Genomic DNA, 13,923 nt, shown 5'->3' on the forward strand with positions numbered 1-13,923 from the left:
ATTAGAAAAATCTCTTCTGCTCTCCGAGCCTGCATTTATTTGATTCTAAGTGCAGCAGTAATATTATGAAATATTTTTACTATTTAAATTATCTGTTTTCTGTGTGAATATGTGTTAAAGTGTAATTTATTTCTGTGATATGCAGCTGTATTTTCAGCATCATTACTCCAGTCTTCAGTGTCACATGATCTTCAGAAATCATTCTAATATGATGATTTGCTGATTTGTTTTTGTTTTTTCAGGATTCTTAGATATATTCAAAGATCAGCATTTATATGAAATGAAAAGCTTTTGTAACATTATACACTCTACCATTCAAAAGCTTGGAGTCAGTATAATCTTTTTTTGGAAAGAAATTATAGAAATTAATACTTTTTTAACAAGGATACTTAAAATGGATCAAAAGTGACGATAAAGACAATGTTACAAAAGATTTCTGTTTCTGATCAATGCTGTTCTTCTGAAGTTTCTATTCATTAAAGAAACCTGAAAAACATTCTATTCAGCTGTTTTCATAATAATAATAATAATAATAATAATAAATGTTTCTTGAGCAGTAAATCATCATATTAGAATGATTTCTGAAGATCATGTGACACTGAAGACTGGAGTAATGATGCTGAAAATACAGCTGCGCATCACAGAAATAAATTACAGTTTTAAAACGTATTCAAATAGAAAGTAGTTATTTTATTAGTAAAAATATTTCACAATATTACTGCTTTTGCTGTATTTTTTGATCAAATAAATGCAGCCTTGGTGAGCAGAAGAGACTTCTTTAAAAAACTGTTGACTGGTAGTGTACATTTATTATTCTTTGAGACCTATCGTTGTTTCTGGGTATCTTCTCGGATCTGATATCTGTCATATGTTGGTGTTACAGTAGGTGGCGCTACTGCGCTTCTCTCTTCTGCGCAGCGCCATCAAGATCTCGGAAGCTGATGTTACATTTCTACACGTGAAAGAAAATGGCATCAGACAGTCACGTAAAGGTAAATGTAATATTTTTATCGTGAACTATACGGGTGAACACATGGGTTATATAAGAAAATAGTCCAGGAGGTTGAACACTGCAGTGTTTTCACGTCAACACGCCACTAAGCAAATGTTGCATTACTAGCGTTCTGAAATGAAGATTAAGTCGATATATTATATTTATGTGCGGTATTAGGCTGGATGCGGTACTTTTCTTTTCTTCCGATGTCAGCAGGCGCTTTCGCATTATATAGCATGAAGAAAAGCTTCTATCATCACGTGCTTGACCACTATCGGTCATAACATGAGTTCTCCTCCAGGGGGCGCCCTGGCGCTTAGGCGTGTCCTCCTGAGAAAAACAAACCAGAAACAAAAGTTTTGTGAAGTGTTTTTTTTTCTTTCTTCATTACATTGGTTGGAGCATAAGAAACTAATGGAAAGTATATGTGTATATATACCTTTAAAAAAAAAAATGTATATATATATATATATATATATATATATATATATATATATATATATATATATATATTATTCTATAGTTTTTTTTTGTAGAGGACTGAGTAATTCAAAAAAGTAAATAGACATGAAAAGGCATGCATAGGCAAAAAAAAAAAAAAGGTTTTTTTTTTCATTCACCAATCAGTTTTTAGGTTTCAGACTGTTTTTAAGCAAACTTTGTGCAAAGATGATTCTCATGTTATGAAAGATAAAACAGATATACTATTTTGCAATATGTGTGTAAAATGTCCATAAATTGGTATTCCGATTCTATACAATGTATCTAAATATTGCATCTAATTTGCATATTAATGTGTTTTGGGGGCAAACAATACAAAAAAAAAAAAGAATTGTAATAATGGGAGTAATAACTTGGCAACATTTTCATAAAAAATATCTCATAATTCATATGAATATTGATCTATAATTTCTTGTCGTGTTTCCTCAAAATGTTCATAGGTGTTAATATGCCGTTTGTCCTGGTGTCCTCTTCAGAAGAAAATTATGTCCTGTTTTATAACAAAAAGTCATATTCTGATTCATACTGTTTTTCTGAGATGTTTATTTGTTCTGAAAATTAGATTTAAATGATAATTACAAAACAGGATTATATTTCCCTGAGAGTGCTACATTTGATCATTCTGTCAGTATCATTCATATTTAAAGAGCAAGCAGAGGGAGTGTTTATGATCAAACGCCCTGAATGTGCTCTAAACAGGACATCCAGACTACAGCTGTGCTCTCAGAGAGTTCACTAAAATATAAAGTGCTCTACAGAAGTCTGTCGGGGTCCCCTGAGGATATACACTGCATGTTTATATTTCTGGGGATGTGAAACAATTGTAACGTAATTGTATAAATAATTGTAACATTGCAGACGATACTCTCTTCAGTTTATTCATTTTGTATCAAAGACGTTTCATTGTGAGAGTTTGTCAATAAAATATCATCTAAAACATGATGACTTCTATCCTGTGTTTGGGTTGTCATGTTGAAATAAAGAGCTCTCTAACAGCTTCCTGGTTGGAACTTAAAATGTGCAATTCTACACAATTCTGTCATGTTCATTAACCACATCCTCCTTGTTTCATGTCACTCTTAAATATGTGCGAGTTTGCGACCCACTGCTGACCTCATCTCACATTCAGAGACGTCTGTAATCTGTAATCATGTTCTCATAGATAGGAATAATTGGAGGATCTGGGCTTGATGATCCGGATATTCTGGAGGGGAGGACGGAGCGGTATGTAGTCACTCCATTTGGAAAGGTGAGTGTCTCTGCATCGTGTCTGCTGTACTTTCTAGCATGCATGATTACAGGAGAGCACATTTGGAAATGAACATGTGACCTTGGAGCACAAAAGCAGTCTTAAGTCTCTGGGGTATATTTGTAGCAATAGCCAAAAATACATTGTATGGCTCAAAATTATACATTTCTCTTTCATGCCAAAAATCATTAGGATATTAAGTAAAGATCATGTTCCATGAAGATATTTAGTAAATTTCCTACTGTAAATATATCAAAACTTAATTTTTGATTAGTAATATGCATTGCTAAGAACTTCATTTGAACAACTTTAAAGGTGATTTTCTCAATATTTTGATTTTTTTTTGCTCCCTCAGATTCCAGATTTTCAAATAGTTGTGTCTCAGACAAATATTGTCCTCCTAACAAACCATACATCAATGGAGAGATTATTTATTCAGCTTTCAGAGGATGCATGAATCTCAGTTTAGAAAAAATGACCCTTATGACTGGTTTTGTGCTCCAGGGTCACATATGTGCATTTGCTTTAATTAAACTGAGAAGTTGAAAAAAATGCTATCATGGTTTGCTTGATCACTATAATATATTAAGTCAGAATTAAACCAGAAGTGTATTTATTCATTCTCATTTCCTCCTCTCTTTCAAGCCATCTGATGCTCTGATTTTTGGCAAAATAAAGAATGTCGATTGTGTCCTTCTTGCAAGGTGGGGGTATATACAATACAGTATACAATGCTTTGACTTCCACTGAAATATCTGCTGGTTTTTGTATTTATTTTGTCTTAACTTGTCCCCTTCTGCAAGGCATGGGAGACAACACACCATAATGCCATCCAGTGTTAATTACCAGGCCAATATTTGGGCCTTGAAGGAAGCGGGCTGCACTCATCTGTTAGTGACCACAGCATGTGGTTCCCTCAGAGAGGACATCCAGCCTGGGGACATCGTTTTGATTGACCAGTTTATTGATCGGTTAGTGTTCCGTTAAACGATTGGAGGAAATACAGATCTACTCAGCAATACTGTATGAAGCAGACAGTGAGATATCCTTAGTTGAAGACATTTATTTAAGGTGGAATTGAACCAAAGATTCGCAGTGACACGAGCTGAAACTTGCTGGCGGAAGAAGTTCGTTTCAAGGAGCGCGGCTGTAATCGCACTGCCTACAGAGTCCTTTTTATCACAGTTGCCACACAATGTGCATTAACGGTTAAAGAGTGTGTGTCAGGATTTATGAATGTGTTTCTTTTTCTCCAACTCTGTCGCTTTATAATATTGTGATAAAAATGTAAAACATTTAGTATGTTCCTATATTATTCTAACCCTAATCCAAACCTTGGGAACACAGCATGCTTTGTCATGTGTTTATATATGCAATATAAATGAGCGGAAGATAGGGCCCCAGGAACATAGGACCCCAGGAACATAGGACCCCAGGAACATAGGGCCCCAGGAACATAGGACCCCAGGAACATAGGACCCCAGGAACATAGGACCCCAGGAACATAGGACCCCAGGAACATAGGGCCCCAGGAACATAGGGCCCCAGGAACATAGGACCCCAGGAACATAGGGCCCTTAAAACATGGGATATTACTAAAATTTTGTCTTGTTTGCTGTTTTTCACAAAGCTTTTGTGCTCTCTTGTAAATTAATGATAAAGATATTCCAACTGTCCAACTTAAATCTGTTATTTGGCATTAAATGACATGCTACTTTTTTAATAATACTTTAATAAAACTGTAGAAGTGAAGATTTGTCTGTGATTTTAAAATCCACCCTGAAGTTGAAGGCATGAGTTCAGACTGCTGCTTGCTTCTTGAGTTTGGTGCATATTCATATTTCCTTTTCTTCTTAATTCCCACACCACGCTGAATTGAAGACAGCGAAGCGTGTTCAGACGTTCTATGACGGGCAGCCCACCAGCCCCGCAGGTGTGTGTCACATCCCTATGGCTGACCCTTTCTGCAGCAGGACTAGAGAGGTCAGTGGCGCTTCCCAGCTCTCTGTCTGATATCCCATATTCTCCCTCTGTTCACCTTCGTCTTACCTGCTCCTGTAGGTGCTCCTGGAGGTTGCGCAGGGACTCGGTGTGAAGTGTCACCCTCGAGGGACTATGGTGACCATAGAGGGTCCTCGTTTCTCCTCTCGGGCAGAGAGCCTGATGTTCAGACTATGGGGCGCTGATGTCATCAACATGACCACAGTCCCCGAGGTGGTTCTTGCCAAGGAGGCGGGGCTGTGCTATGCTAGTATTGCAATGGCAACTGATTTTGACTGCTGGAAAGAGCACGAAGAGGCGGTGAGCTCATAGAAACCTGTCTGTGTGTGTTTGTACAGTACAGTGTGTGTGTGTGTGTTTACCTACATAACTGTATTTGTGTGTGTGTGTGTGTGTGTGTGTGTGTGTATGTGTGTGTGTGTGTGTTTACCTACATAACTGTATTTGTGTGTGTGTGCGTGTGTGAGTGTGTGCGTGTGTGAGTGTCTGTCTCTGTGTGTGTGCGTGCGTGTGTGTGTGTGCGTGTGTGAGTGTCTGTCTCTGTGTGTGTGTGTGTGTGTTTACCTACATAACCGTATTTGTGTGTGTGTGTGTGTGTTTACCTACATAACTGTATTTGTGTGTGTGTGTGTGTGTGTGTGTGTGTGTGTGTGTGTGTGTGTGTGTGTGTGTGCGTGCTTGTGTGTGTGCGTGTGCGTGTGTGATTGTCTGTCTCTGTGTGTGTGTGTGTTTCCCTACATAACTGTATTTGTGTGTGTGTGTGCGTGCGTGCGTTTGTGTCTGTGTGTGTGTGTGTGTGTGTGTGTGTGTGTGTGTGTGTGTGCTTGTGTGTGTGCGTGTGTGAGTGTCTGTCTCTGTGTGTGTGCGTGCGTGTGTGTGTGTGTGTGTGTTTTGTTCCCTACAAAAAAATTTCTTTGGATCAATTCTTGTGTTTGTGTGTGTGTGTGTGTGTGTGTGTCTGTGTGTGTGTGTGTGCGTTTGTGCTGGGGGTTGTGTGTGCTTGTGTGTGTGCGTGTGTGAGTGTCTGTCTCTGTGTGTGTGTGTGTGTGTGTTTACCTACATAACCGTATTTGTGTGTGCGTGCGTGCGTGTGTGTGTGTCTGTTTTGCACTCTTGATATTTTAGAGTGCCATCCTTCATTGCTGTGCACTTTTTTCTGCATTGTGAATGATTTGTAGATTGTACACACAAAAAAAAATCTCTGTATTTTTGTGTATTTCCCATTCATTTCCAGCAGTGGTCATTTTTGACCATGAACAACACAAGCATGACTTTTTTTTCCATTATTTTTTTGTGGTCACATAGCTTGTTTCGTACCATTCCAATGAAGTAGCGATTTAAAAAAAAAAAAAAGAAAAGAAAGAAAGAAAATTCCGGTCTAAAATGACCAAACAACAGCAGAAGATTAAAGGGTCACTTGAGTTCGTGCCAGTGATGGTCTTTCGCTGTACATGCACAGCTGCACACACCTGATGTTCTCTGCACAGGTCATGCATTAACATTCTTTTCCATATTGTTTCATCTTGTAATCATGATTAAAGTTGTTTTTCAATGAGTCTCAAAAACAAGAGAGAAAAATAACTAATGCATGGCTAATATTAAACTTAAAGATATTAAATAACTATATTCCTGTCACATTTAAACCTTAATTTATTGATTTAGTTTTTCTATATATAACATGGAACTGCAAAAATAAATGGCCTGATTAATAAATGAACTGATATGTTTTTTAAAGCTACTAATCTTTGGGCTTATAGGAAGTTACAAAAATAAAAGTTCTTGCAAAATCCAGTCGTTTTGGTTTCCCCCTCGCAGTTCAGAGTCCTCCTTCCAAGTTCCTTCTGCTGACCAGTGGTTTTCACTCCCCGGTCACCACATACTTCCGTCCCTGACCGGATTCTCAGTTTCGCTCTAACCCATGCACACACAATCACACACATTTTGCTGCCAACCAACTAGTCAGTTCCTCTAAACTAAAGGCAAGCATTGGTGATAAAATTGTCTGTAGTTCAGTTTTCTTTCTTGATCACGTGGATTTTCTGGTTGCTGTCTTGATTCAGTAGGTTAGCTGTAGATTTATTGTCCTCTGCAGAATTTGAACACACACAATGTAACTCTTGACAACTAAATGGCTGACGAAGTCTGGCATTAATTAGAGACAATAGTTCATCTGTTGCTTCTGCATGAAATGTCTTCCAGTTCCAGTTGAACATGTGACAGGTTATTTATGACTCATGACAACCTTATCTGTGCGATCTGAGAGACCACAGGCAAATGTGAGACTCATTGAGACTTGGCAGATTGATATCTGCTTTTTTTTAAAGAATAGATGCAATCATTTTAAGTTCATAATGCATTGCTCTTTGTACTGGCCCGTCATATCCTAATAGTTTATGATATCTTTCTGGTACATGCTTTTAATGTGCCATTGTTATTATTATTTTTTTACCTATATATTTTCTAAACCTGCATATACCAGACTTCTTATTATTTATTCCAGGTGTGTGTGGACAATGTTCTGAAAACCATGAAGGAGAACGCAAACAAAGCGAGCAGCATCCTGCTCACAGCAATCCCGCAGATCTGTCAGATGGACTGGGAGTGCACAATAAATGCACATAAAGTGAGTTTAAAGCTCTTTGAAATCTAAATGACAGATTTGTTTAAATAATTGTTTTTTATATAATAGTTATTTTTTCTTAATATGATGTCTATGCTGAGTTGAAACCCTGATATTTGTTTTTGCAGCTGATGTCACAGTCTTCAGTAATGTTTGCCTAAACATTAAAACACCTGTCCACTGAGAAGACGTCAAGATGCTGTCATGTCTCTGTAAACATGTCACATTCTGATCAGTATTACCCTAAATAAAAAAAATGTTTGTCATTTTTCATTCCATAATAGTGTTTAAAAATACAGTTAGTAATATGCATGGAAGCATTGCCAGAGGACAGGGTCTTTTGATTGTCACATTGTTTTTCAGTGCCTTTTAATACTAACAGTATTGTTGTTACATCATGAAGTACCTTGGATATAAATCCAAATACAAGTATTTTTGATTGCATATAAAAGTAAATACACGTCTCTCTTAACCACAAATAAAAGTTTTCTCTATGCAGATTGTGTGGGTTATTATTCACTGGTCCATCTCAGTCAGCAGCACATTTACTGTAACAGAGTTTTGTGAAGAGCAGATGCATATTTGTTACAAAATCTGATAAACTTTGGTTGCTTGTCAGAATTTTTTTTAATAAAATACTCCTGCATTTTTCTGTTGAGTGTTTTTGCCTCAAGCGATCTGAACAGATCTCAGAGTATCATGATTCTTTTATAATATCTCTGCTTTCAAACTGGAGAAAGTCTGATTTCTGATCGAATTCTTTCATGAGATCAGATCAGCTGTTTAATGTGCAGCAGTCCATCTCTTTAAAGACAAACTCAGAAATTAACAGGTTCACTTTATTTGTCTTTTGCACTTATTAAAACTTAATAGTCTCTATGCAAAATCAAGCTTTAAATACACATTATCATTGTATTTATTTAGCCGAACTTTTTCACAAGACCTGCACCTGTATTCCGCACAGGTTATTTGCAGCAGCAGAGGTAAATTGTATGATCAAAAAGGTTTGCGTAAAAAATGACATCGATAATAACAAGAAACTTTGCGCACAAGATTAATATTATTTTTGCGCTCAAGTTTGTGTGGCGATGCGCGACAGAACCCAGTTTATGCGTTATAAAGAACAAAACGTTTTTTAAGTTTGTCTGGTGGCATATAGAGAGTTGCATTTATTAGAAAACTTAACGAAAATATCTTCTTTACGAGAGACAGAGCTGAGAAATATAAGTAAATCACATATTACTGTTGCGTGGAGCGCAAACTCAAAAAACGGATGACTTCGTTTTCTTTTCTCGATTTGACTATTTAGTCATCATTCACCATGCGAAGTGAATATCAAATATTTTGGACATGTTAAATAATTTTTTTTAATCTATTAATGCTGTGTGATAGGCTGACATTGTCATTAATTCTACAGACTAAAGTTGGGTTTTTTCTATGATGTCGCATGTATTAAAAATGAACAGTGAACCAAAAATTCAAAGGAAACTAAAGATACTTAAAATGTTTAATGCTCCCAATAGCATATAAATCCACAAACTATAATGATTACAAATATATCCTACACAATGGAAGTGCATTAACTGTACTGCTGTGCTTATTCATTTACTTTTAAAATATAGCTATAAATCTTTCATATTAATTTATAAATATGTAGCTAATGCAAAAAAAAATAGCGTTTAAACACTTCTGAGAAAATCAGCCACGTCCACATGGCCAGTCTGCCGCGCCACATCCACGGGTCGCAAACTGCTGTGATCCACTGCATTGGGATCGGCCTTAAAGCGGATTAAAAGCCGCACTGTGTCCATGAATCCGGTTCTGGCTGCATCGTGCAAAGGAGTGCTTCCTGTCCCGGGATCAGCCACATTAGGATCTGCTCCATATTCCAGCAGCACGAGAGCCAAAGCTGTGTTCCCCATCATCATCACCTGCGGGGGGCAAAGATGCGCAACAATGCTTTTGAAGCGCTCCTTTATAAGCTATGTGTGTGTGTGTGTGTGTGTGTGTGTATATGTTATCAAGTCTGCAGTAGACTGGAATTTCTATGTCAAATGTCATTATTCGAATCACCGAGGGGAAAAAAAAAATATATATTCAAATGTCATTATTCGAATCACTGAGGGTATATATGTATATATGTATAATATATATTAAAAAAAAAAAAAAAAAAAAATATATATATATATATATATATATATATATATATATATATATATATATATATATATATATATATATATATATATATATTGGTTCAGTAAGAACATTGCAGTGCATATTTAGGACAATAATGAAACAATTCGGAGAATTTAAATAAATATCATTTAACATGTAACATTTAGTTTATGGTTTTATTACGATTTTATACTGTTTTTATTTAAGTGCGTTTATATGAGTGTGTGCTTTGTGATAATCATGAACATATTTCGTTACAAGATTCAAATATTTCACTTATCTTAACCAATCAGCCTGAAAATACATAGGACTAATCTAATCTACATAAGCAATCTTAAGTCGCTGGGGTATATTTGTAGCAATAGCCAACAATACATTGTACACTCTCAGAAAAAACGGTACAAAATCTGTCAGTGGGGCTGTACCTTTTCACAAGGCACACTTTTGTATCTAAACAGTCTATATCGGTATCTTAAAGTGTACATATTAGTACCTTAAAAATAGAAAAGTGTACCTTTTGAAAAGGTACCACCCCAGTGACAGATTTTGTACCGTTTTTTCTGAGAGTGTATGGGTAAAAGTTACTGATTTTTCGTTTATGGTAAAAATAATTAGGATAAAGATCATGTTCCATGAAGATATTTTGAAAATATTCTACTGTAAATATATCAAAACTTAATTTTTGATTAGTAATATGCATTGCTAAGAACTTCATTTGAACAACTTTAAAGATGATTTTCTCAATATTTAGATTTTTTTGCTCCCTCAGATTCCAGATTTTCAAATAGTTGTATCTCAGACAAATATTGTCCTCCTAACAAACCATACATCAATGGAGAGATTATTTATTCAGATTTCAGATGATGTATACAGCTCAATTTTCGAGAAATTGACACTCCAGAGACAGATTTGTTGTCTTTGTGTCTGTTCGTTTGAAGCTTGCTGAACTATTAGATGTTTATCCTGTGCAGAATCATGTATCATGACCAATTAGTTTGATATAATAAGTACTATAGCCTAATAATAAGTAAATATAATAAGAATAAAACAATAATTTAATGTCAAAATATTACACGTCAGTGTTGTCTATTATATTTACAACACATGCTGGAAGTAACATCAGTATTTTGATATTAATCTGTTCAGGAACAAAACTGCATGAACTACTAAAATGCGACGTTGAAACACTTTAAAGTAGAATTAATAGAATGGGATACATTTCTTACCTTGAAGCACATAATACATTACATTACATCGTCTTTCGTGAGTGAGAATGTTGCTAAAACATCACAACTATATTAAATTTAAGACACATAAAACTGCAAAGATTGTATCCTTTTCTTTTTTTACGAGGTTAAACATGTCTAGCCATTTATAGTGTTTTTGTTTTGTGTTTTTTTAAAGTGAAATTTAAAAGAAATTTTTCAGGCTTAGACACCTCCAAACAGCTGCACCTACATTATACACCTAAATAACACATTATTGCACTATTCTGCATATTCTAATACACTGTGCGAACTGATAAAATTAAAAATAGATTTTTCAGCAACATGTTAAAAGTTAATAGAATTGCATGTAGGCTATAATAAAAACGTGAATTATAATCTAAATATGGCGAAAGTGTTTGCAATTAGTCTAAATATTAAATTAAAGTAAATAAAAACAAGCATAAATAGAAATGAAATCCTATGTTAAACCGAGCTTAAGAAAGAATTAAGCAAAATCCTAAAGTTGGCCTGTTTTATAAAATAAAATAATTTGCCCTTTTGTACAATAGGCTATTTTCTTAAGTGCGTTTGTATTTTTATATTTAATATTGCATATCTGCAGTCCGTCTGCTGTAGGCTACGCATTTTTTCTTTTCTTCTTGTTTATTTCTTCTTTATTCTTCAGACACGTCTGAAACTCACCTGTATCGCGGTTCTTCCGAACTTGTTCACTCCGTTCACATTGACTCCGTTAGAGAGCAAGAGCCGAACACGCTCCGTGTCTCCAGTCGCGGCTGCTCTGGTCAGTTCCTCCTCGTCATGCATCATCATCATCATCATCAGTCCTCTGAAGAAATTCGCGCTGACAGGTAAAAACTACTGCGAAAATATTAACACTTCACATTGTATTTTAATTCTCTGTGTCGCCGGACGGAGAAGGCTGCGGAAACGCGTTAAATCGGCTCCTTTATAAAGGTGCGGCGTCTAATATTTATTACATGCTGGGAGATATGTGTTCGGACTTGCCTCCTCTGTTATGAACGTCACAGCACAGCGTGCTGCAGTCGTGTGTGTTCTGCGCATGCGCACTCAAACAGCTGATCTAGGAAGACTCGGCTGGAGCTCAGTGACAGGAAAGCAGTAAGCAGAGAATCTGTTAATGCGTAAAAAACTGTCGCGGAGTCCAGCAGAGTCCTGAAACATTCAAGCAAATGCTGGCATTTTGGAAGTTAAGGCTCTTATTTGGGAAGAATGGTTAAGTTAGCCTAAGCCTACCCAGGAACAATCAGCATTTGTCAGAGCATGCATTTCTGAAAGAGATGTCATGCGTAGCTAACCATGTGGACTCACTCAGCATCCCTCATAAGATAGCTAGAGATTTAGAGCTGAATTATCTTTCTATAGTCATAATAAGGGACGCCTGCTATGAGCCACATCAGTTATAATAAAGCATACACTGACATGAATAGGTTTTATGTGAGCACGTAAGCATAGGATTATATGCAGGTATATGTACGTATGCCTATATTTTAATTGAAGATATGCCATAAAAGCAACTATGTGAATTCAAACGGAATGATTTCACTCAATCAGCCTGTATGTTTTAATGAATTGTGAAAATGTCAGAAATGCACGGAACCTAAGAGCTTTGATTTTCAGCATTATGCAAAATGTCACAGATCACTATTTTCCGGAAGCACTGAAATAGATCATTTGACAACTCAAAACCATTTTGATAAATTAAAACAAATGCTGATATTCAGAAGAAATGGCAAAATGAAGAAGAACAAAGCCATTCCAAATATGCTGAGATGACATTTTGTGGTCAAGAGAAAAAATAAAGAAGTAAGGTGGGTGTTTCGCGGTCAGCTGAGCTAAATAGCTTTTTAATAAAACCAACCAGAAAATACTGTGTTTGTTCAACTCTTACACACTCGCTCACCTACACTAAGACATTTCTTTTATAATAAATATAGATATCACTCTCTTATAACCTTTATAACATTTATTAAAAGTGCACTCAGTAGTTTTGTCCTCATTAAAAACATTCTACACAAAGAAATGAGAACAAAAAACTATTTTCTGCTACATGTCAGTTTTAGATTGAACGTATATGTAAATGAGAACCTTTTGTTTGGATTTGATTTGCTGACCACATCAATCCTTTGCCGATAGCTCCAGCGTCTTCATCTAGCAGAAAACATTCTCCATTAACAAACAAAAAATATTGGTATTTTGACAAAGCAGTTTTTGCAAGCCGAATGTCATTCTATTATAGCAGTGGTTTTATCATGCCTAATTCTTTCTTGAAATCTATTTTATTTCCAGTGAGGCTTGAGGATGTGCATGTGCTTGAGGTGTCTTCAGTCTGTCTGCGCTGTGATCACATTGACTTTCTCTGTGGGTGATCTGGCACAGACGGGCCTCAGTCTTTCGACTCTGACCTCTTTTTTGAAACTGCCTTGTGGTACATCCTTGTTCTGACCTGATTCAGACACAAAAAACATGACATTGCTCGGTTTCTCTGAAGCACTAGACCATCTGCTGAGATTTAGAGTGACTCATTCACATAACGGTCTGGAAACAGAGTATTCAGACACAGCCTTCCTCTTAACCCTATAAAGACTACTGGATCATAATTTTTAAGCACAGTCAAAATGTGATTTGAACAACCCTGTTGTATATTATTCTACACATCTTCTGTGCTTTAATGGATAGTTTAAACATTTTCAGCAAGTAAAGGGCCTTTTAGTATATATATATATATATATATATATATATATATATCATATATATATATATATATATATATACAGTACAGGTCAAAAGTTTGGAAACATTACTATTTTTAATGTTTTTGAAAGAAGTCTCTTCTGCTCATCAAGTCTGCATTTATTTGATCAAAAATACGGAAAAAAATGTAATATTGTGATATATTATTACAATTTAAAATAATTGTTTTTAAATGTATTATACTTTAAATTATCATTTATTTCTGTGATGCAAAGCTGAATTTTTTAGGATGATTATCACATGATCCTTTAGAAATCATTCTAATATGATGATTCATTATCAAAGTTGGAAACAGTTCTGCTGCTTAATATTTTTTCAGAACATGTGATACTTTTTTAGGATACTTTGATGAATAAAAAGTAAAAAAAAAAAAAAAGAA

General features: G+C 35.6%; 2 protein-coding genes across 2 annotated transcripts; one reads left to right on the forward strand and one right to left on the reverse strand.

The window, feature by feature from the left end:
• Positions 1-843: 843 nt before the first annotated feature.
• On the forward strand, positions 844-7,863 carry LOC109071381 (S-methyl-5'-thioadenosine phosphorylase-like). Its single transcript, XM_042766962.1, has 8 exons — positions 844-992; positions 2,658-2,744; positions 3,390-3,448; positions 3,548-3,716; positions 4,626-4,727; positions 4,806-5,045; positions 7,246-7,368; positions 7,494-7,863. Exons 1-8 carry the CDS (start codon positions 969-971, stop codon positions 7,524-7,526), a joined length of 837 nt encoding a protein of 278 aa, XP_042622896.1. The 5' UTR covers positions 844-968; the 3' UTR covers positions 7,527-7,863.
• A 304-nt stretch (positions 7,864-8,167) lies between these two features.
• On the reverse strand, positions 8,168-11,839 carry LOC122146690 (cyclin-dependent kinase inhibitor 2A-like). Its single transcript, XM_042767004.1, has 2 exons — positions 11,454-11,839; positions 8,168-9,296 (listed from the first exon to the last, which is right to left on the reverse strand). Exons 1-2 carry the CDS (start codon positions 11,589-11,591, stop codon positions 9,045-9,047), a joined length of 390 nt encoding a protein of 129 aa, XP_042622938.1. The 5' UTR covers positions 11,592-11,839; the 3' UTR covers positions 8,168-9,044.
• Between the last annotated feature and the right edge of the window lie 2,084 nt (positions 11,840-13,923).

Source organism: Cyprinus carpio, chromosome A1 (genome assembly GCF_018340385.1).
Source record: "Cyprinus carpio isolate SPL01 chromosome A1, ASM1834038v1, whole genome shotgun sequence".
Classification (NCBI taxonomy): domain Eukaryota; kingdom Metazoa; phylum Chordata; class Actinopteri; order Cypriniformes; family Cyprinidae; genus Cyprinus; species Cyprinus carpio.